Consider the following 24,032-nt stretch of genomic DNA (forward strand, 5'->3'; position numbering starts at 1 on the left):
GGTGCTGCCCCGGCCGCGCAAATACCGCGCAGGACCCGCGCAGCTTCTGTCCGCCGCCCGCCGCCCGCCCCGGCTTTGAGGACGGCGGCCCCGCCCCGGGGGCGGCCCCACGGGGGGCAGGAGGATGGCAGAGCCCCCCCACCAAGCCTGTGGTGTGGCCCCGTGTCTAAATCACGGCGTGGGGGGTCCCGCATGGGTTTGAAAGAGCCGGGCTGCGCGGAACGCTGCCTTCAAACTTCTGCTACCTGGGGCTGGACGCTGGCGCCACAGTACTTTAGCCTGCTCCCCACATCATCTCTGGCAATGTCATTATCTCCTCCCAGTCGTCTTACAGAGAGTTTTTTCCAGGCTTATTTTGTTTCCTGTCCTGGTTTCAGCTAGGATAGAGTTAATTTTTCCTCCTAGTAGCTGGTAGGGTGCTGTGTTTGGGATTTAGGATGACAATAATGTTGATACCACACTGATGTGATTGTTGCAGAGCAGTGCTTACACCAAGCCAAGGACATTTCAGCTTCTCGCTCTGTCCTGCCAGCAGGCAGGCTGGGGGTGCAGCAGGAGCTGGGAGGGGACAGACCCGGGACAGCTGACCCAAACTGGCCAAAGGGGTATTCCGTATCATCTGGCATCATCCCTTAACAATATATAGGGGTGGCTAGCTGGGGTGGGGGTGCCAGCTGCTCGGGAATAGGCTGGGCATCGGTCAGTGGGTGGTGAGCAATTGCATTGTGCATCACTTGTTTCATACATATTATTAGTAGTAGTACTATTAGCGCTATTTTCCTTTCTTTTCTGTCCCAATAAACTGTCTTCATCTCAACCCATAGGCTTTCATTTTTTTCCTGATTCTTGACCCCATCCCAGAGATTCCCCATGTCTTTGCTTCCTCAAATCCTGCCCCCAGCATACCCTGTAAATGTAGGGGGTAATATAAATGCTGCAATGGACTTGGGTGACAATCCAGTATCAGAAAAATACATTTTGTTCTTTAAAAGCATGAGCAAGTACTCAAACATCCCTCGGAAACATCAGCAGGTCCTTCTAAATACAGGTGACACTGAAACGATTTGCAGCAATATCAATTAAATTACCTTAAAGCTTAAATTCTGCATGGTTAAAATGGGTTTAGGCTTCTCCAGCTGCTTTTTGTTGCCCAGTAAAGCAAGAATTAAAGAAAGGGGCTCAGAGCACGTTATATTACTTGGGCAGGGCATTGTGCAGGGTACTGTAAACTTGAGGAGCGCATTGAACTTTGGGTTTATAGCCATTGGCATTAAAGGGACAAGAGGGACATGCTTTCTGCTGCACGCACAGCTCATGTACCAAACTCCCATTGCTTTGCCTTGCCTTGTTTCCTTATGGGAATAAATAAGAATTAAAGGTTGGCAGCATTTTCAAAAGTGGGGGGTGTTTTCAATTAATGAATTCTTCAGCTCTGGCTTTGTACTAGGCAGGAACTCTCGAGGTGGAGGAATTCAAACCCTTGTTTTGAAAAGCTGGAAAAAAAAATAAACAATTGATTTTTTGGTTCTTCATAGCATTATAGATTTTTAAAGATACATCTTTTGAAAATCACACCACGGTTGTGTTTTTTTTTTTTTTTTTCTAACTTCAGAAACGGCTTTAATCTAATAATATTTCACAGGATTATATTTTCCATTAGGCCTTTGTGATGGCAGATCATTAGTGCAGATGTTTCTTTTATCAGTTTATTTTCAGGTTGTGGCAATTACACATCAAGGAGTAAGAAATGCCCTTCTTTGTTTTTTGTGTGAACCTGGGTGTATAAAATAGGTTTCAAGCAGCATACACGCGATTTCCTAGTAAACTTGTTTCCTGTATGGTTCATGAGGCTCCTGGAAAATGCAACCATCAATCCAAATGTTTGGGGGACGCACAAGTAAGATCCACTGGCAAGAGGGAATGAGAGAACTGCACGGCTGAGCAGGGCTGGGTGCTGCCTCCCTCCCTTCCTGAGCACCCACCGTGTTTTAACACAGCTCCAGGAGAAGCGAAGAGCAGCATCACTCCTCTGGATGGAGCAGAGGATGATGCTATAACCAGAGCAGAGCATGATCTCTAGAGCCAGGACGCAGCCACTGCCTGCACCACTGCTGGCATCCTCGCACCTGGGGAAAACCAGCACTTCGAAGAGCCTTTCTGCTATTTTCTTAGAAAAATAATCCTTCTCAGCAGCTCTTTTCTATACAAGAGAAGAGCACAACTATCCCCGCGTTAATCAATGAATAAGCGCACGGTGTGCAGCGGCAGCAGGAGCTAACATTGATGACAGCTCCCCGTTAAGTGCAGCGGTCGCACAGAGCACAAAGGCTGCAATTAATGGGCCACACTAATGCCTGAATCAGCCCAGGGCAGCTCTGCTGGAGGGGGAAGGAATTTAAGGCGATTGCTGTTCTCATTTGAGGAAGCAGATATTTGCTGTTGTTACTGCACACCAGGGAGCACTTGAGAACACTCAAAATCCATCACCCAGACTTCAAGCTGCCTTAGCAGGGAGCGGGAAGCAGGTCTTGATGACAGGGCGTGGGGCTAGTGGGGATCACAATTTCCTCGGGCAACAAGCCATCCTGCACCCCAGGCTGACAGTGCCAGGCAGGCAGCACAGAAACGAAGTGACCTTCCTCCTCACACCCAGACACTTCCTCCCTATACCCAGACACATGCACGTGAGTCTCAGGTCTCTGAGAGCTCGCTAGCGCTCCCTTTCATGCTTTCCCCACCATCCAGCCTGCCCAACACAGTGATGTCTGGAATAACTGCTGGAAATGAGTTACACCATGAGGAAAAAAAAAAAGCATTGCTGTCTAATGGAACTTCTATGCTACAGCAGACAACTCTTCTATAGTACTACAGCTTTTCCTCTAACACAGCAGGGCCAGCACACCCTTTCTCTACAGCATCTCAGAAACCCCTTCTTTGGTTTACTAACGCTAGGGCGATGTGCACATACTATCACCAGGTGCCTTGCAGCAGGAACTGTACAACACGTGGATGGTTGGTAAGGGCTGCAATCTCAGAGAGGTTCCCAGCAGCTGAAAGTCAGTCTATTCCTGCTTACTACTAACATAAACCTTGTGGTTCGATAAATCTTAAATTCATGAAGCCTGCAAATCAGGGAACCCTTCCTGAATACTTAGACTTACACAGTTATCTTTTCCACGTTCTGTGTGAATGACAATTGCAGCAGACAACTCACGGATTGGTTTTCTTTTCTAATACAATCTCAAGTTCTTCTGAGCAGGATGTCCAACAAATAAAGACTGAATGCCTGTGAAAATGGATAATTTCTCTTAATGATTGTAGATGCGTGCGGAATTCCAAAACAATGCAAAACTTGTGGCAGGTAGGTATGAAACCCCAGATTTTACGGCCTGTTTCCCACGGCCTCCTGCTTTACTTGGAGATGCAAATCTCTGCAAAGTGCCTCTGGAAGGTCTCGGTATAAAAGACCAGTGTTTGGCTGTAGCAGCCCCTCTACAGCAGGATAGCAGGGGTAGCAAGAGCTTGTTCCCAGGGGGCAGCAGAAAGCTAATTTGACAGAGGCATCTGAGCCCTTCTACCCATGCAAGAGGCCACAGCAAGCTTAGGACAATTGCTCTTGGGAGCGAGTCACTGAACCAAGTTTGCTCTGTCCTATGGATCCAAACCACAGAACTTGGAGAGCAGACGCCTCTGGCTCACCTGAAGGCTTCTTTAGCAAAAATCATGAGTGAGGAGACAAGCAAAGAGATCTTCTTTCAGTGACTTTATGAAGTTGATATCTATGTGACCCTTTAAAGAGGAACAGGCTTTTTACCACAAGCAGAAAAAGACGACATGGCTTTTGTCTTGACTGTGTTCTTTATCTATCAAAAATAGTGCTACAAAAATGAGGAGTTCCATTTCAGTTGTAAAATCATTTTATTGTTACAAATATACATATGAATAAAATCCCTTCAACCTGTAACGTAAGTGGATACCTGTGAAATCTGCGCCCCCTCCCCCCAAAGCAGAAATGTTTTTACAGATGTCAAACTGTTCTTCTCGGAGAATTACACATTGAAAGGAAGCGAATATGCAGACAGAACTGAAGAAGGCCTCTAGAAAACACCAATATTAATAAAATTTCAGTTGCCCTCATTCCAACCAACTATGTACATTAATATATGAATGTGGAAGCATAACAAGATTATATATCATTCAAATCCTTCTCTCTTGTGCTTTTTGACAGTACACAAATGTAAGCGCGGGAGCTTTATGTACAGTACAATAACAGGAAGAAAGAAGCTCCCGGTGGGAGAATGTAAAAACCATACCCAAGCATTTAATATATATAATCTATACAAATTATTTTATTAGTGTGCTCTTTTAATATAATTACAATGTGCAATTGCATACCGCAAGGATATATTTATAGGTCAGTCACGTGCAGATTTGACACATTTACATTCAGCAGTACAACACATTACCTGCTGTACAGTGTATTAGTGTATGACAGTGTCCAGTTAACTTGCTTTGCTTTCTACATGCCCTAATGCAGGGCACTTCTCTGTAGCTGCTTCAGAGAAATTCAAGTAGAATACACGAAGGAATTGCTGGCTTTAGCAAAGGCATGGGAAGGAAGGCCTGAAGTGTACAGGACAGAGATTAAGGGCCGAATCAATGCCAACCGATTGCACAGTAATTCGTGTTTGGAAGATCACCTTTTCTGCATGGGAGTGTACCTGTGGTGACCGAGCAGCTGGCTAGGAGGGCTGTCAATTGCTGTACCCTGATTGTTATAAAAGCTTTCGCACTACGAAGCGCTTACACTGATTGCTACACAAAAATAAAATCTTTATCTGCTTCTTCGCCAGAGTCACTGGACTTGCTTCCCTGATGGCCGTCTTTACTCAAGGACCTCTGCTTCAGCTCCTGGAACTCGTGGGACTGCTGCCCGGGGCTTCTTTTTGCAGCTGCACAAAACACAGAAATTGGTCTTACTAAAGGAGGACTGTAGGAGGGAGGGAAGGGAAGGAAAAAAAGTCACTCATGCATGTAAGACCTGCTCCCGCTCCCACTGAATTAATTTGAACTAGGGGGAGTAACACAGATTCGTTAGTTCTTCAACCCACAAAAAAGGTGAGAGACAGGGAGGGAGAGAAGGAAAAAAGTGGAACAAGCTTTATTCTGCCATTGGCTGGCAAGCAGACAAACCTGGAACATGAAACCCAGTACTTCAGTGTGACACATTACATTTCTTTTCTGCATTACAGGTAGAAAAGGTCTGGAGACTTCCTCCTCATCACATCACTTCAAAACAAAACAGCACTTTTCTTCCCCAGCTGAGCTAGGTTACAGGCGATGGCCACCTGACTGCTCGGGTCTCTCAGCTGGGCACTTCTCAGATCAGCAGTGCACATCCCAAGCCTTTCTCCTTTGCAGGACACCGAGCCCAACCTGCATCCTTCCAGCTGAGACCACGGCTCTGCACCTCACCATCCTCAGCAGTGGAGAAAGCAGAGGAATGTCCCTGATCCCCTTGATCGAAAAGCAAGCAGCACCCATTCTGTTTGCCCAGCACAGATCTCAATAAGGCCAGTGGTTCCCTCCCCCCCAAACCTAGAAGCCTTGAAATGAAATGAAAAGAAAGGTTTTCAAACCTTGTTAATATATCCGATTGGATGGATTAGTGGTCTAACATTGCTATGGAAACAAGAGTTTTATTACGCACATCAGTTAGAGTGAGGTTATGCAAGAGTTGATGGCTTTGGAAATCTCATGCTTCCGATCAAAACAAACCTTTACACATACAGTGATCCTCAAATGTGCCTTCGCTGCAAGTCGTGTTAGCTACAAGAGTTTTGCTCCACCATTTCAGGTGAGGATGCCTGGCTTTGGTCCACGCTGGACCTTGTGGCCATGTGTGCACATTGCTGAACAAGGTGCCACCAGCCAGAGCAGCTATGAAACACCTCCTGTCCCTTCCCCTAGCCCCAGCCCTGCCTAGAGGCCGTGAGTCAGGCCTCAGGGACACTCAGATGTGCCAGAAAGCTCTGTCCTATTTTCATTTGGCACAGACCTCGTCCAGCTCCACATCTCTGCTGGGACGAGAGCAGAAGGGACGCATCCAGCATGCATCTCACGAGACCCATCTCTGCACACACAGCACATTGCTTATCCAAATAAGCCTCCTGACTCCAAAATAGCAGTTCCTTTATTTGTGCTGGCCAAAGCGAGGGATGAAACAAGAGCCAGCAGCTACAAAATCACTTTCTTATTCCTGCTTTGCAAGTTGGGAAAGAAGAGAAAAGGATTTTGAGAAAGTTGGTATTTTTAAAGCTATTTAGTTTATGTTGACAATTTTAAGATACCTAAATTCCGTAAGAATAAAATAAAATAAAATAAAATAAAATAAAATAAAATAAAATAAAATAAAATAAAATAAAATAAAATAAAATAAAATAATAAAATGCATTTCCATCTCCTCAAACACCACTGCTGTTCAGAGAAATAGGTGCCTGGTGGTTTGAAGTCATTTTTTATAATTATACCTGCTAGTAATTACCTGGCTGTTGTTTGAGCTTCCATTCACTCTTCAAACAAAACCCACAACACATGGTGCAGCAGCTGTTCTATTTTATGGCCTAATAAAGCAAGATGGGTAATTTGCCCCCCAAAATGCCTGAAAAATACACTGGACACTTAAGTCCACATGCTGCAGCCAGGCTTATGCCACCAGAGCTGCCTCTTGCTCATGTGTAGTCCCCATGGAGCCACAGAAAGGGGACTTGTGTAGATCTATAGCAGCATTTCAGCTTTTGAAACTTACTTTACCAGTGAGCCGTCCTAGAATTAATTAAAATAATCTGATTATGGTAGTGAGTAGAGATTCTGAATTTCAGTGGGCTAAGTTTGATTCCACAATATGAAAAGAAAATCAGTTTATGCCTTCTGGGCTAAGGCTAGAGAAGGGCAGATGGGGTGTTTCTTTCCCTGATGATGGGAAGTTTTCAGAAGGGATACACGATGCCTTGCAAATAGAAGAACTGGCTGTAAACGCAATTGAATAAGATATTCAAACGCCACATTAAAATGCTGCAGAAAAAAAAGTATTATTGAATCACTGTTTAAGAAAACTAGTTAAGAGGTAAAGGGGATATGTAGACACATGCCATTTGGGAACGAGAGTTTTTATATTTAAAAAAACACGTGGTTCAACCAATTATTTTTGAAGTTTTCTGAATGAGTTCACTGTCAGTCAAAGCTGCTCATCAGGAAGTTCAGCACAGTGCTGGGTTTAGGGTCTTGTGCTTCTTTGTGTTTTGTTTTTTTTTTTTCGTATTTATGCCAAACAAGGACAAGGTGCTGTAACAAAACAAGCTGATTTACCCAGTTCTCAAATGGCTGTGTGAGTGACTGTGCTGAAGCTGGCACTAACAATTTGGAGGCTGAAATGTGGTTTGAAATACTTCAATGAATGCATCTTACGAAGGAATTGCACACACAGAGCAGCAGAGAGCCTCGACCTGGAGAGGACTTAGCAGCGTGCCACTGCCTCTGTAATGAGCAGTAATAGTTTGTAAGGAGCCCTCCTCCACAGGGGGCCTGCAGGTACTACAAGGTACTTACTGGTCACTGGTGCTGCTGTGAAGAAGATATGCAAACACATCTTTCATTAGCAATTTTTTTTTTCAAATGTTTAGGTTTTTGAGGTTTTTACCCTTCTCATACTTCAGGGACAGACCAGCACCATTTCAAGGCTTCTCTGCTATCACCGTATCTTCATGATTGCTAGTGCCAGCTGTCGAGCACTGTCGTGATGAAAAATGAAATAGGAAACTGCTAACCAGGAGCTGGCTGTGCCTTCCTCTGCCCAAGCTCACTGCCTTCCTCTTCTGCACTGGCAGAACACTGCCCCGCTGCGGCTCCCCCTCCGCCAGGCGGCTTTGCACGGTCACGGTCTGCATCTCTCTTTTGCCCATCTCCTGTTTGCTCTAGCAGGGAAAAGGATTAATTTATACCCCTAAGCTGTAGGGCCGTATATGGCAAGTAATGAGTAGTGTAAACAGTTTCACTTATTCATCCCATTTAATCAATTATTCAAAGAGTAGCAATCAATACGCCAGAGGCTGGCTTAAATTTAGGCCAGAAATTTGCATGCGTTGGTAACAGCAGCCCCATCTTACAGGTACTCTGCGTAAGGAGGAGCACTTGGAGATTGTCCCATGCAGCACAGTTAAAATCATTAACGTAAAGCAATTTTATAATTAAGTATCATCTAATGTGCGGCTTTCTTTTTTGCCGTAGATGTAATTTTGTTTACTAACTTAGGCAGATTTGTAGTGATTTACCAGTTGCAGAAGCAAATTGAGCATGGCAGTCTGAAAGGAAGCAGAACGCAAGGAAAGAGGAATGGCTACAAGAGGAAGGAGCGCAGCAACAAGGAAGGATAACTTGAATGAAGAATAACAACCCAAAGAAACAGAATTTAGCCTTTCCCAAACAACATTATGCAAAACGTAGCAGCTCTGTAAGGACCCAGAAACCCAATTTGAGCCATTCCAAGCTATTATTAAAATTCTCACAGTGCAGTGCAGCAGCAACTAGGAGCCTCAGCGTGGCTGAATCTGCTGTGGAGGCAAGCTGTAAGTGAGCAAGGAGTGAGGAAGGCACAGCATCCAACTCGTTTTGTGTAACATTTTGGGAACAGCAAACAGATTTTAAAAATTAAGTGACAGTCCCTCTTCTCACGTGACAATCACAAACAGCAAAAACTTGTTGAATCTCTGCTGTGTTAGAGGTTGCTGTAATACAAAAGGCCAACCTTTTGGCAAAACAGACTATCCAAACCCTCAGCCCTTTCCAGGCACAGGAGAGATCTTTGGGTGTGCCCAAAATGCCCTGCTAGCTCCACACACCTCAGCAAGACCGTTGTCATTCTTCTGGGCTACCTTTACACCACAAGACCAGCCCAACAGGATCATACAGATGGCTGAAGGAAGAGCCAAAATCTGTAGACAGATGCCACATAGCATGGTTTGACATGTGGTCACCAAACTGGAGCCACCACACCAACAATTTTCCAAGAGGAGCATCAACCAGACTGGGAGGTAGACTGTTTCATTAAGGAAATGGTAGTTTTAGGGGAGAAATGGACAAACTTCTCAAAATATACCTCTGGACACTCCCTTTCTGTGGATGACTTTGCCTCTCATCTAGAGGGTAATGGGCTCTGCAGGCAGCACAACTGCTTCCTCTTCACAACCCAGCATTAAATATCTGCCCTGACTCGTCAGCCCCCATCCTATACTCCAAAACCTGCTGGCAGAGTACTGAAAGGGCACCACGACTTATGTGATTTTTCCAGTCTGGATGTGGTGGGAATCACGTTGGGATGGAAATGGGGCTCACTGTCTTTCTTGAGAAGAGTCCAAGGAAGGAGGAGGTCACACACTCAGATTTACAATATTGGTTTTGTGCCAGCTAACACCACGCTGAATGGTATTTCTGTGACTATTTCTCCATATGTTCTATACTTTCAGAGGAAGCTTTAGCTCTTCTGAGAGCCAACTGTGGGTCAAGGAGATGCACCAGCAAAATTAGAAATCCAGAGCAGATACGAAAAGCAGCGAAGAGATGGCAGCAGTCTATTATTGTGCGTAAAAGGCACCAAGCCCTGCCCTGGCACACGAAGACAAGGGTGAGTTGAGCTCAGTCACGTGCATTGATCCCATGGAAAGGAGAAATACAAACAAAGCAACAGGCTGGCTGCAAGGAACAGGCATGGCTGCTTCCCTGGAAATCTGCTAATCAACAGAGCTGTGTTTCACGTTTATGCATGACCAACACCATCCAGCATCTCGACTCAGACCAAACTAAACTAATAAATAATAAACTAATGAATAATATACATAATACAAGAGGTCATTAATAGTTCAAATGCATTATTAATAGCAAGGGATTCATCTTATTTCACTTGGTTTGATGAAAGGAAGAAAATGTAAAGCACCAGCCCATGGGTGAAGGGAGAGGGAGGATGGGACCAGATGATGGACGAGGGGCAGGTGACCAGATTCACTCTTCTCCCTCTCTTTTCCTCAAAATGAATAACCCTCTTCCCTTTCAAGAGGAAACCAAACAGGGAACAATGACACACTGTTTCCTAGTAGAAGAAAGGCATGCTGGACCAACAGTCATACCAGCCCTCCTACCTTCTTGAGAAAATGATCTGATTGTGGGGCTGCTCTGACCATCCTTTTCTTTATCAGAAGGAACCTTCTTCAGCACCGGTGGAAGCAGGGCAACTTTGGGGGAACTGGGGCCAGAGGGAGACTCTGGAGCATCCTCTGTGGAGTATCATGAACAAAAAGGTGAGAAGTTTTATTTAGTTGACAGAAAGGACACTTTTATGATGGGGCTGAAGCTCAACACAACACAAAAAAAAAAAAAAAATCAAGAAACAGCTAGAATCTGTGCCAGAAAAAGAAGGAATCAGGAATTTACATCATGTTAAGAGAACATGTGATGGCCCTCAGTCCAGCTGCAAGAATTTTGATAGCCAAAGTGAAGATCTCAATTTCAGCACTTTTAATGTATGTTACTATTGCAGCAGAAACAGAAATCTGATGGGACCAACTGAATTTCATGCAAGGCGTAAGCATGCAGTTTGTAAAGAACAGCTGAAATTTGTTTTGGATGGATTTTTGGAAATATTTGTTCTATTCCTGTTTTTATTGTTCTCAGACACAATGAACTGATAAAGTTAGATGTCCTGTTTCACAGTTGTAAGGCATAAAAGTGAATCAGTGGAACAAATTCTGTAAGTAGCCTGCAGAAGTCTATACTTCCAGGAATAAATTGCCAGTATATATAGCACGAGAGCATCTGTAACGATTTTCTAAACAGAAAAATAAAATAAAAAGTCTGCTAGACTCTCAGGAAATCTGAAATTTAAATTCAAATCTATAGTTTAAACCATCTGGATATGTTGTTTCTCTTAAAGATTGGATGCATTTATATATGGCATATTGACTACCATCTTTACAGTCCTTACAAGAAGACCTTTTCAATCTTAAAGCAGACAGGGACTTCCCTCCTGTCCAAATGAAGTCTATAATGGGTTACTTAAACTTCTTGTATATTTGTTTCCCAAGGAATAAACGTTGGCATGTGTATCCAGCAGAGCAGCTAGGAAGCTACATTAGTATTGACAGAAGCAAAAAGGAGCTCACAGTATCAAGTAATGTATATTGCATACTTGGAACATGAGTTAATTCAGTTGCATATCGGAAATTAATAGGAATCTATCTCACTGTCAACATAAATTGGCCATCACAAAGGAGTCAATCATTTTAATTTCAGCTAAGGGAAGCAATGGCCTTCCAAATGCAACTCGGTCTGAATGGACACGCTAATTCTCAAGACTTTCTCCACACATTTGACGTGCCTGTGAGGCCACATGCTTTAGGAAGCTTGGTATCAACGCATGCATGAGCACTGAACTAAAGCTGACATATCATGCTTTAAAAGCTGATATACCATGCTTTAAAAGCTGATACACCATGCTTTACTGAGGAACCACTCTCAGTCTTTGCTAATTTGAAGCCATCTGAGCTGTGCTCCTTTGCCCTCAGATTACTTAGCAAAAATTTGCTACCATTTGTTTGGCCACATCACCATAAGCAACAGCAGGAGCAAGAATGTAAATAGGATTATTGCTTGGCTTCTCCATCACATCCCCTGGATGTGCTTAGCCAGCAAGTTGATACAAGCACCAGGACTGAAGTTAGACTGCAGCAGAGATGGTGCTGCTGTTGCTGCCACCTGAAGAGCTGGCCTATTACTAGCAAATACTAATTGTTCTCTCTGTTAAGCCCGCGGTATGCTCTCCCTGCAGGAAATATGAGCTGGCAGAAATAGATAGTTTATGTCTGTTTGATACAAAACATTTTGAGATAACATGCTGCTTATATTACAGATTAAGCATCACCAAATAAGCCATGCTTTCCTATTGTATTCATCTTCAGGAGTACCTCGCCCAACACCTCTCACTTCTGTGACCATTTTTTAAATGACCAGTAAAATAAATACCCACTAGAGTGCAGACACAGACCAAGTAACGCTCAGGTACACACCAAGGACAGGGAAGAAGCTGTAACATCCAGCTTCCCCCTCGCCCCCAGCACAAATTACATCTTTCTAAGGTCAGTGGTGAGCACGGGAAAAGCCTGGAGGTCAGAGAGCTCTTACAAATGGCTGTGCTCCCATTTTTCAGTCAGTGGTAATTAATAAGCTCTATTTGCCATAGCCACTGGGAGAGTGAGTAACTAGCATGTAATTCCTCTCTACTGCCGTGGTTATGCTTTGGAAAGAAGGGGTTGTGTCACTGGCCTATTAAATAGCGAACAGACAGCGTATAGGAAATCTGCTGAAGTTACTGGAAATCTTCAGGTAATGTCTGGGCAGAAGGTTAGGACAGAGCTGAAGTTAACAGCCATTCAGCAGGCAGCCTAGCAAGGGTTATAAAAGCACAGCTACAATTATTTCCAATCAAAAGCAATAAGAAGAGAATCACGGGCAAAACAAGGGAAAAGAGAGTGAGAAACAGTAGTTTGTGTTAATTATTAGGAATAACAGGCATTTGCTCACAGGGCTAAGAGCAGCCTGCCAGAAAGCCCCTAAGGACTTCAGTATTTAAAGCCAGGTGTTATGACAGGCTAAAATGTTTTAATAAGTTTATTTGAATTAGGACAGAGGGAGGTGGAAAAGAAGGAAACAAGACAAGAACAAGAGACCAAAGAGCCTTTCCTTCTACATTTAACTCCTGTCCAGGATGTGGCCCTGGTTGCCTCCTTCAAGGCCCACCCAAACTCTGTGCAGAAGTACCCAGCTGGGGCTAAGAATGCCCAGAAGAGCTCCTCACCAGTACGAGAGGCAGAGCGTGGTTTCTGTGGCACCGTGGGTCGTCCTGCCAGGCTGGGCTTTGCAGACTGCGGTGGGGGTTTGGGGCTGGTCGTATTGGAAGAACCTCTTGCTTTCGCTGCAGCTTCTGCCTTTGGTTCAGCTTTTGCATTTTTTTCAGATAATGCTGAGACGGAGTCACCTTTATTGGAAGCAAACCGACTCTCTGGAAGGGTCTGCTGGAGTTTAGGCACTAAAATAAACAGAAATGTAAATTAAGGTGCCGGTACACAGAGCCCTCATGTAGAACATACCTTTACTCATTCACATATACACTCACACAGCTGTGAGCAATTGCAAAGTGACCCCTGGTATCTCATTTAGAATCACTGCAAGCGGAGCATCTAGACGCACTGATTCTACACGTGCTAAACTTCATAATTCAATTGCCTCAGAGGCAATGGCACCTCCAGCCTTTTTAATACATTCAGGTTGATGGCTGGCTGGACTTCATCCTCCCTTCGTCTTTGTGGGAGGAGATGGTATGGCCTACTTGCTGAGAAAGCAGCACTGGATCAGTAGAAAAGGCAGCCCTACAGACAAAAGGTTGGCTGTCCAAAATCAACAGAGAAATCCTGGCCCAGAAAACTAATCCCAAACCTGTGAACAGCAGGCTACGTCTTGTTATTTGTTGCTTTTAGCAGGCTCTAGAGGAGATTTGGAAACTTGGTAGAGATTAAAGTGTTCTTTAGATAATATTTTGATAAATGTAATAACACTGTATAGGGACTACAGTTCCTACACATTAGCAGGCTTATCAACATATTATCCCAAACAAAGATCTAAGTATTTATGCATAAAACTACATTCATTTCCAAGAGATGAATCAGTTTTATTTAGCTATGCCAGTTGGTAGAAAGCCTGCTGGACATTAGGTTGCAAACAAGCAAAATGCCTGCCCCACTTTCCTACTTTGCAGCTTTGAGGACACCGAAAGCTTGCACATCTCAGCTGTAACAATAATCTTGAAACTTGTATGCTAGCTTGGGACTTTCAACAACTGTCACATCTTTATTCTCAGGAACAGAATGACACACTAACTGAAATGCAGACTGGTTGCCTTGGTACCTGGCAAGGCTCACAGACTTCCCTTGACCTACCTACCTGCTATTCCCATCCAGAAACCCTGCTTGTTATGAGAGTGCTGAGCACAGACATTTTAGTGGCAACGGGAGGGGCGTGTTGGATGTATTTTGTTGCAAGCCAATCTCCAATACATTCTTCCAGCCTGCATAGCTGTTTTTCAGCCCAGTCGGAGTTAAACTCTGGCTAACTAGAGAGAGTTGTGTGCTTAAGTACGTATTTGTGTGAGCGTGTGAGAGGGGGAGTTCATGTCTGTGGGCATGCAGTAGACCTTTGTGCTGTCAGCAAAACAGCAGGATGCTTTCTCCACCTGTGTCTATGTGCATACAAAAGAGCAGGTGATACCCAGGCATGAAAAAAGGAATAAAAATAATATCAACAACAACTTATTCTCCTTCTGTATCATGATCTGTAGTTTTCCTGTAGCAACATCCAGCAACTTTCCATTAACTCTCTTTCTTGCCTTCCTAACCTCAGGCCTGCTAATATTATTAGAACCCAGCAAGTTGAAATAAATTAACCCAAGCCAAAGACAAACTGTGGCCACAACAGCAAAGAGCAGCCTTGGAGAGCTCTCAAGCAAAAGTGGTAAAGAAAGCACTGCCATTCCAGGGCCCAGCACTACAGCCTGACAAGGGCCCTCAGCCAGTACACAGCAGGCCTAGCTGCAGAGTGATTCAGTGCTGTAAGTACCAAGTTTATTTAAGTATTTTCTGCATGCAGGCAGTGTCCCTGGGCCTCCACAGCTTTTCAGACAGCCCTGATTTTGCTCAAGCCATTTAATGTCTGGGAAAAGCCAGCCTCCATTGCCTGTGAGATGTGTTTTCTGATAACCAGAAGCTGGGACTACTCAAGCTGGTACCCACACTGACTACTATTAACCTTGCAAACTGGTTGTACTGTTGTCTTCAGATGTATTCAGGAGTTTCACTTTGTGTGCAGACATTTTTGCTGGCTCCTGGGTTCAGCTCCAGCTTTGCCAATTCTGTTACAAATCACGACCCATTAGAAGGAGCCTGAGGCACATACACCGAGTCCTTTCCCTCCTTTGCAGTGTGAAGCACAGGAGTAAAACAACCAGCCATCAACACAGCTCTTGAGCTGACTTGACAAGCAGCACTGTCAAACACAGTACAAAGCGAGCTTGTTTTTAATCTTGTTCACTTAGCGTAAGTTCATGTTTTGCTTAAGCAATTGTTAGGTACACAATTCGGAGAGGAAAGAGTGATTTTGAACTTTTTTTTTTTTTCCAGAAAGAGTTTATACCAGGAAACCCAGACTGTACCTGTACCACTTCCATCCAATCGTTCTGAGCTCATTGCTGTGTCAGAAGACTCCCTGGAAGCTGTGTCATTTCCAAGTTTCTGAAAGAATGAGAAAAGGTCTCATGTTAATAATAGATCTATGATTAATACAACTTGGTGGTTCTGTTAGAAAAAAAAGCACCAATTTGGAAACCCTAAGGCAAAAAAAAACCTGTGCAAGTACTGACTGCTGAATGCACTTCCTTGTTTATTCTCCATGTCCTGGAAATCCAAGTGGAAAATAAATTACACTGAATTGATCACTAGCACTGATGCCTAGCAAAACTGCAGTGACACCTTGCCTCCTAAGTGACAGGTCTACTAATGTACAGGAGTTGAAACTAAAGGCTCAGATAACAGAATTGAAACTAACAAAGTCTTTTCCCCAAAGACAGCTCCATATTTAAACATTTTTCGTTTAGGTTTAAAAGGAAAAGCATTTTTTTCCAAAGATCTGCATTTGTATATCCTATTTGTAGATAAAAATTGGACAACAGAAAGGTGGGAAGGAAGAGAACAGTCACAGTAGCAGGAGCACAGATTTAGACTGAAATAGTATTGTAAGTATAAACATAAAGGAGTGATGTCTAAATATGCTGTCCATGTGTCTTTCCCCTGTGGTGGTAATTCAGCAAATTTAGGAGAAGCAGATTTTGGGGGGTGATAGAGAAAACAGCATGGTTGGCCTTACAGATTTATGGATACCTCCATTTTGCTCATATAATCACACAGCTCGTAAAACAAAGCAACTCTTTAATGCAACAAAGAAAAGGATGGAGGTGCTGAATGCCTGCAATTCCTGTATAGGATGTGTCTGTCTTCCTATCTCTCCTCTAAGGATAGGTGCATGCTTAAATGGCACACTGCATTAAGGAGGATGTAATTAGAATCAAAATAAAACTTCCTGTACTGTTAAATCACCTTGACACCATGCAGCAACCCAGTCTAAGGGATTGTACTACAGGTTTTAAGTATGAAGTCATCTGTATGTTAAAAAACACATGTAAGCAAAACAAATTGTTCTCCCATCAGAAGCACTCTAGAAACACAATGACTTGAAGAGCTAGAGTTGTAAGCTACATCGCCTGTATCAACAAAATAAAGTCCCATCCAAATCTAGCAGGAATGTTATGCTTTGTACCACTAGGTGAGAGCTCCAGGTTTATTTTTATTCCCGTTTCTTGTCTGTCAATGGCATTTTGGCTCAATTCTCACCTCTCTACCTCCTAAAATTAGGTATTTCTTTGTAAGACAATCTTGGCTATGTATTTTTGAAGGGAATGCCACTCTCCATTTACTGGATCTTTTTCCCATACCTTAGCAAACGAACTCTTTGACAACTGAATTACTAATAATTTTTTCATGGAATATGAATTCCCATGAACTTTCACCAAAATTGATTTTTCTAGGTACATATTGAAGATATATGCTAAAGGTTTAGCTACAGTAAGTGACTTTAAGAGAGCTTTAGGACAATATGAAAACGATTTTTTCTATAACTTCCCTCTCTAGTTATGGGATTGCTGGGGAAATACTACCATGTACAGAGACAAACACAAAAGCCAGTGCTGGCATTTAATGCAGTACTTTAAAAATGAAATGTCAGCATGTTTGGCTAACTAGTGTACACACATTACAAACTGCTTACAGTCCTGAGACAACACTAAGCACTTACTGCAAAAATATACCCTGAGAAGCTGTCAGTCATGTCAGATAAATGCAGGGAAATTTATCATGCAGATAAATAGTGACCAGGCTCTACTTTTATAAGGAACATGCGCAGGATTGGGAAATACTTCTGTTGGGTGCAATGGCGAGTGAATAAACAGGTTACAAATGAGCTTGTCTGCTCCTAGGTCTTGCTCAAGGTATTTAAAAATGCAGCCTGTAAACACTAGATGGAGCTAAAAGATCTTTTTAGGCATGCCTAGCAGTTACACTAATTGCACATATTTATCTCCACCATTAATGCCAATTCTCACGTTGTATTCTAAGCAAAAGAAAACAAAAAAGCATTTACCATCTTTCCATCTACTGTGCACCTGCTCATCACTTGTATCTGTAACAAGACTGCAGGAGGGTATGAATGGAATAGTAAATTCCTTCTGGCTTTGTTTTCACGTAAAAGAACTCAGAATATAAGCAGCCATCTGTACCTTAAAGGAAAATACAATTTTCTGTGACTCCAGAATTCTGATAAATTTGAAGATATTAGGGAAGTTGGTGTCATACCCATCCTAAGCAATTTCACAGTAGTGGGATGCTTTCTTCTGCAGCTCAACCATCAGGATACTGTATGATTTGCAGCTTCAGGAATGTCATAAATGGAAGTGCAAAACTAAACTGTCTGCTGTTGCAATCTAGGATGAAGTACGTGAAAAATTCTTTCGAACAGCAGTTCAATTTTCTGTGGTGGGGGCAACATTAAGAAATAGCAAGTCATTACCCTGCCGTGTATAGATTCCTATTTCAATTCAGCTTTCTTGTTATTATTAAAAACAAAATTAAAAAAAAAAAAAAAAAAAACAACCCCAAATGACCTACTTGTGCATTTTATAACTATCAACTTTTGCAAAACAGAATTTTTTTTTTTTTTTTTAATTCCAAACCAACTGTTTTCTTAACAGTTTCTCTCTTTTATATTCATACACTAACATAAAGAGAACGGGAAACTAATAATAAACATGAAAGGAGAGGGGTAACCTTTCCAAGCTGGCAAAAAAAAACCTCAAAGGGTGAAAAACATAATACTGGGAAAAGGTAACAGTTTTCCTTTTGGATAGCTGAAATTCAGGTTTTCAATCAATGCTGTGAAAGCTAATCAATGGAAGCAGACTTTTACTCTCTCCACTTTCAAAAAAAAAAAAAAAAAAAAAAGTATGTCTGCTAATAGTCTACCTCAAACACATCACCCCAGATGGGACTAAATTTAGAGGACAAGTGTTAAGAAATTGAAGAGCACCAAGTAAACCATTTATGCAATTATATAAATAAATATATCTATATTATCTGGTGTAAGTCAGTGTTTTATGCAGACTGTAACAGTCTTATTTACAATCATCTAGCATTTTACTTGAAAACTTGGTGTCATAGAAATCAATGAGACTATTCATGGGCACTACTCAGCACCAATCAGAAAGGTGGGAATAGGTCATTTCCTTAGAAAAATCGTTTTTGTGCAGAGGATCACTTTAACGAGCACACAGCTTATTAGCCATATGCTGAGGTCTTATTATTAAGACCTCAGGGTTTGCAGCCATAGTTCAGACATGACAGCAAGTACTGTAAGAGTGAAAAGAGATGTAAAAATAACATTTGAGTGTCTTGCTCAGATACAGTTAGGTAACTGTGCAGAATTTTAAAGGAAAACATGGCAAAGCTTGCAGATGAGTTTTGCCATGAATCTTCCAGATTGTTGAGGGTAAATGGTGAGGAATGGACAGCATGCCAGAGAGGAAGAGAGAAGGAGGAAATCACTGATCCTTTGGTAACTTTAGGACATGAGAACTGCAGCTGGGAGGAAACAGGGTCTGACAGCGGTAAGGTCAATTGGAAATGGGCATCAGGCAAAATATTTTGGCACAAAAAGCTTTGGAGTTACATGAGGATATTACAACATGAGGATAACATGAAGATTGTGGAGAGTAGGTTGTGTATTTTTTTAAATGTGTTATTGTTTTGAGTGTTAGTATTTGAAACACAGAAAACCAAGGCGTAAGAATAATCAGGTGTGGTACAAAAGGGCATAAAATTAAGAAATGTAACAAAAAAAACATGAGCTGGATAGCTATAAACAGTGTCTGGAAACCAGATTTACTTCGCCACATGGGATATGTAATTTAAAATATGACACATCTCTCCAACTTGCTACATCACCTTCCAAAAGTGAAGTGTGTAGTTAACTCTGCCAAACACCTGAGGGTACAGTGTGCAGAGCATCACAGTAAACACTTGTTCCTGGCTTTATGCTAAGCATGCTTCCATTACATTTGAGCAAACCACACATCATATAGAGTGCAGACATCCAAACTGTGCTCACTAGTTGCTCCCAAATTACCCTGTAATATGTGCAAACGGTTACGTGTCCTCTACTGTGCTTGTGGTGGCCTGACACCAAGTGCAAGAGCTGGCTTTGCCTCCTCTGCACAAGGAGAAGAAGTGCAGGCTTAAGGGCATGTCTTCTCTTGTGTGCAGCCTGGTCCATTCATGTTCAACCACCCCAGCCAGCACTGAACAATCCTCCTTCAAGAACTCTGTAACCCCTGGTGGAAAGCAGGGTTGATGTGACAAGCCCCAGCCACCAGCCCCTGTAGCCCCTCCCCTGGAGACACCTAGCTCTCGGCCATTTTTTACAACAACTCAAGAGAAATCAAACTGCCTTCACCTTCTGAGCAGAGGCTGCTCTCTTCTCCTGCTTGGCTTTCATTTCTGCGAGAAGTCCACTGCCCATCACCTGCACGCCATACCTCCGGCCTCCTTGAGGGCTTCCTTTGCTGTCACCCCTCTCAGCCTTTGCAGCATCATCCGGCTGTGCCTCCTCCAGTGAGTCTGGCGTCTTTAATTCCTCAGATCGCTCCGTACCACCGTTCTGCTCTGCAGGTTTTGGCTCCTTCTTATTTGTATCCACAGCTGGGCTTTTTGCAGCAACCTTGGGTGAGGAGGGCTCCTCAGCCACCACCACAGTCTGGGGACGTTCAGATTTGGAGCCCCTTGATTTGATTAAGTTAAGGAAGCCACTCTTCCTTGAGTCCCTTTTCTTCTTCTCATCACCTGCTTCACTGGGCTCGCTGCCATCTGAACTTTTAGTCGACGGTCTCCTGATAAAAGACATGGACATTTCAATTTCTCCGCCACTCCCCTCCCCCTTCTCTTTTAAATAGCACTGAATGACTTCTCCTGGGCAAAGCCAACCTTTTGTATGATCTATGTGTTGCCCTGGGCTCAGTCATTAGCTGGCGCGTCTAAATTACAAACTGCATCTTGCAGGCAGAGCATTCACACTTGAAGGGAAAGCTGAGTACAGAGCATTTCTGCATACAAGCACCTCAACTGGGAAGAGCCACCAGTGGAGCAAATGGAGACAGCTAATGGGGGCTGTCAAAAGATCCCCGAGCCATGCACGTGGGATGTGCAAGTTCACAGGGACATCTGAAATGAGCAGCTGGCAGGAGCCCAAGGGAAGCACAGGAGGATACCACAGCCTGCCAGTCCCCTGAACTTAACCTGGTGTATCCATTTTTCAAAGCTACCACAATTTTACCACTACACAGAGTATGTCACACATGGCTTCACATGTCACTACAAATATTTGCAACACACTGACTTTAAAACACTTGCTTTTCCTGCCACTGCTGTCTACCAGCTCACACCTACCATTTTCCTTAATGGACATCTCATACAGCACAGAAGGGGTCACTCCAAGCTGTCCAGAATTTGCCCTAGCTTCCTCATTTATTTATGGAAATATTGATGTATGCATTAATGTATAAACCCAAACATACATTAATGCCAGAACTTCTAGATGCATGCACTTGCAAATAAACAACCAGGCACAAAGCAATTGTGTAAGCCAGATTTTTCCCCCTATACAAAACTAGATAAATACACGCATATATTCCAAACAAACATATTTCCTAAATCTGGAGTACTACAAACTGGTTAAATGCATCTTCAACGTATATTTCTTAAACAGCATAAATCTACTGTCATTGACCCCAACAGTGTGCCTAATCAATCCTTACTAGATAGCCACATCCATGTGGGCACTACTGGCACTAGAGAGGAGAGCCTCAACCAATACACCACTCTGCTTCAGCTCTAATGAGCTCCACTGAAGGGTAATATGAAGCCAACTGAGTTATACAAATACCTGCTAGTCAATAATCCTCTCCACATGGCATACCAAAGCAATTTATTTCAAAGTAGTCATTGTTAATGGAGGGTAATTGAATTCACAATATCTTAGACTATTAAGGTATTTTCTGACTTTTACAAAAGCAACCCTGAATACTGGGAGCAGAAATCAAATACGACTTAGAATTGCTAGTTTCCCAGCTATCAGGATAGTTTATTTTAATATTTTCTATTTCAATTAACTTACTTTGTATCCATTTTTGTGACTTTCTTAGTGAAAAATTCATCCACACCTTCATCCACTCTTCCCATGAGACCGTTCTGATCCCCTTCTGGAGCCACTCCAGCAGATACCTGACAGAAGAAAATATCTCTCTAGTGTAAAATAATTCAAGTGCATTTGTTTAAATGATAATTATTCATAATTAAGACATTATTAAAGTTACATGTGCCAGCCAAACCTCAGCCAATGGAAGCCCTATTAGAATCCCTCCTTTACTCAGGCCAGTTGCCCCATTGTATCAAACACAAAGTAACACAAATCAACAGTGGCAAACTGGGTCGTGCAACCAAATACTGGATGAGACCAGAAATTGAATGTCTTGGGCTTGTGCGAGTAGAGCACTAATTAAGACAGAAATGAAGAAAACAGTTAAAAAAATCCTACTCTGTGTGTTTGCAGTGGTCACCTGCAGAGGAAGTATTGTCAACAGCTATTTGTTTCCCTATTCAGAGAAAAACTATGTTCTGGATTTGGAGATTTAGAAACAGAGCTCCAGTGGGCTAACAGAGCCTTTAAAAATTCATTCAATCCACAACATCCAGTAGCAGAGAGTCTAAATACAGAATCCGGTGTTTCACTCCAGGAATCAAACACAGATTTTCACCAAACATCTGAAAACCTGCCCCCTTTCTTTGGTTTCAGCATCCATATTTTGAATGGATGACTGAAGGCATCTAAAAGAAGCTGAGTTAGCAGTACCTGCCAACCACCAAGGCCCTGTGAAGATTACTTGGTGTCTCTGTAGCCTCCTGAAGATCAAACATGCCATCTCCTGGAAGGAATTTGCATACGGTCTAGCTCCTGTATGTGGCTTTGATGAAAAGCTCTATTACGAGCAGAGAAACTTCCTTCAATTTAAAGGACATATGAAACCCTTTCAGGTGACTACAAAGGATGCCACAAGACCCAACCCAGTTGTATTCTTGGTAGTGCTAATGACCGGGAATTAGTCTGCCACAAAATAGTAGGATTCATGATTTGAAATAATTTAAGTCAAGGAACCTGCTAGTTGCCACAACAGTTCAGGGTAATCCTAGCTTCCCTTTTCAGCTGGAATACAGACTTGTTTCCAAGCCTCTAAAAAGAAACACAAACACTCTAAAAACTCAGTTAACGTAAAACCCAGCCTCATTAATCCAGGAAGACAGACTGCGTATGAACTAAACCTTTGACACATCTGTGAAACTTTTTAGCTTCCAGTGGCTGAATCCTGTTAGAAGCCTAGTATTTACCTGGTCATCAGAGATAACAATTAATACTTTATAGATACTTGCTGTATTAATGTAATTCTAATCAGACAAGAGGCTATTTGGTAAAGACTGCTCTATTACCTGCATGTTTTCACTTTAAAAAAGTGCATGGTTTCTAAAAAAAATAAAAATAAATATAAAAATTTTATCCTAAGAAGCACAATGATTTCTCAGACTTCCAACTCTTGACACCATTGTTATCTTTCCAGAGATTTTGTTTAGATGGAAGATCTGAAGATGAAGATTCAGATGGAAGATCTGAACCTAGGCAACCATGCATGCCCTGACATCTGTTTTGGTCATATCAGTGATCAAAGTCATATCAGTGTCCCAAGGTAAGTGTTTGACTTCCCTGACAAAAAGTGGTTGACACTGACATCAGCAGAAATAAGAAAGTATCTGATGGTTTCTAAGGATGAATATTAAACTGTTTCTCTAGACAATAAGAAAAAGCATCTATGTATTAAAGGCAAGTCCATTTCCTGAAGCAATGCAAGAATCCAATAATCCACTGCAAATGAGATCTACCTCAAAACAGAAAACATTTTGCAACTGAAAAAGCAGCAAGTTCCTAAAAATGTACTAAGGATGTACACAAATTTGGGGGTCTAATAAGGTAAGCAAGGCACAGAATTTTCTTATAGATGTTTATTTTAATCCCTGTTAATGTTCAATGTTAAAGTAGAAGACTAAGATCCCGCTTATTTCATCTGTTAGGCTCCTAATGCTAGGGGAAGGGTAAAGAAAAGGGGAAAGGTGGTAAGTTTGTGTTTATCACATTTCTTTTAGCCTGACTTTAAAGGTGAGCCCTCTATGTTCTTCACTAAGGAAGAATCAGGCTTGAAAGAAGAAATAAAGTGAATCACAGTCTGCTTGTTACGTGCTCATCTCTTTCTTGTACTAGAGCTTCACACATGATTGAAGAACCCATCAGGTGAAGATCTCACCAAAAACTAAATTATAAACAACTGTTTCATCATATTATGTAGAAGCTTACCAGGGATGATGAGTTCTTCTTTTCTCTTTCTCTCAACACTCATTTCAGAGTATACACTTCAGTATACACCCTGACAGAGCTATAAAGCTTTCTTCTGCCCATCCACTCCAAGTTAAAAATTTACATTTTCTCCTTTTTAGCTTCCAGGCTACAGCAACTCACAGAGTACAAGTCTGTTTTCCAACAAAGCCAGAGAAGTACAGCTATCATTTAAGATTCCTTAAATTACCCAATGGAAATAATGGGAATAGAAAACAACCAAATAGTCCTGCTTTAAGCAGTATAAAAGTTTAAAGAAAAAGAAAAAAGCTATGCAAATAGTT

General features: G+C 42.4%; 1 protein-coding gene across 2 annotated transcripts in view; it reads right to left on the reverse strand.

Annotated features, from left to right (window-relative positions):
* Positions 1-3,961: 3,961 nt before the first annotated feature.
* The window catches only part of CARMIL1 (capping protein regulator and myosin 1 linker 1), a gene marked incomplete at its 5' end in the record, with an annotated part of 184,911 nt that continues 164,840 nt past the window's right edge, over positions 3,962-24,032 (reverse strand). The window contains 7 exons of one of the 2 annotated variants that reach the window (XM_084281386.1): positions 3,962-4,952; positions 7,827-7,973; positions 10,191-10,325; positions 12,902-13,132; positions 15,308-15,386; positions 19,711-20,143; positions 21,427-21,533. In XM_084281386.1, coding sequence (XP_084137512.1) covers positions 4,816-4,952; positions 7,827-7,973; positions 10,191-10,325; positions 12,902-13,132; positions 15,308-15,386; positions 19,711-20,143; positions 21,427-21,533 — 1,269 coding nt within the window. In that variant the 3' untranslated portion in view covers positions 3,962-4,815. The remainder of the gene's footprint in view (positions 4,953-7,826; positions 7,974-10,190; positions 10,326-12,901; positions 13,133-15,307; positions 15,387-19,710; positions 20,144-21,426; positions 21,534-24,032) is intronic. The other variant, XM_084281387.1, reaches the window with a different exon arrangement.

Source organism: Netta rufina, assembly GCF_964035555.1.
Source record: "Netta rufina genome assembly, chromosome: 2".
NCBI classification, from domain to species: Eukaryota; Metazoa; Chordata; class Aves; order Anseriformes; family Anatidae; genus Netta; species Netta rufina.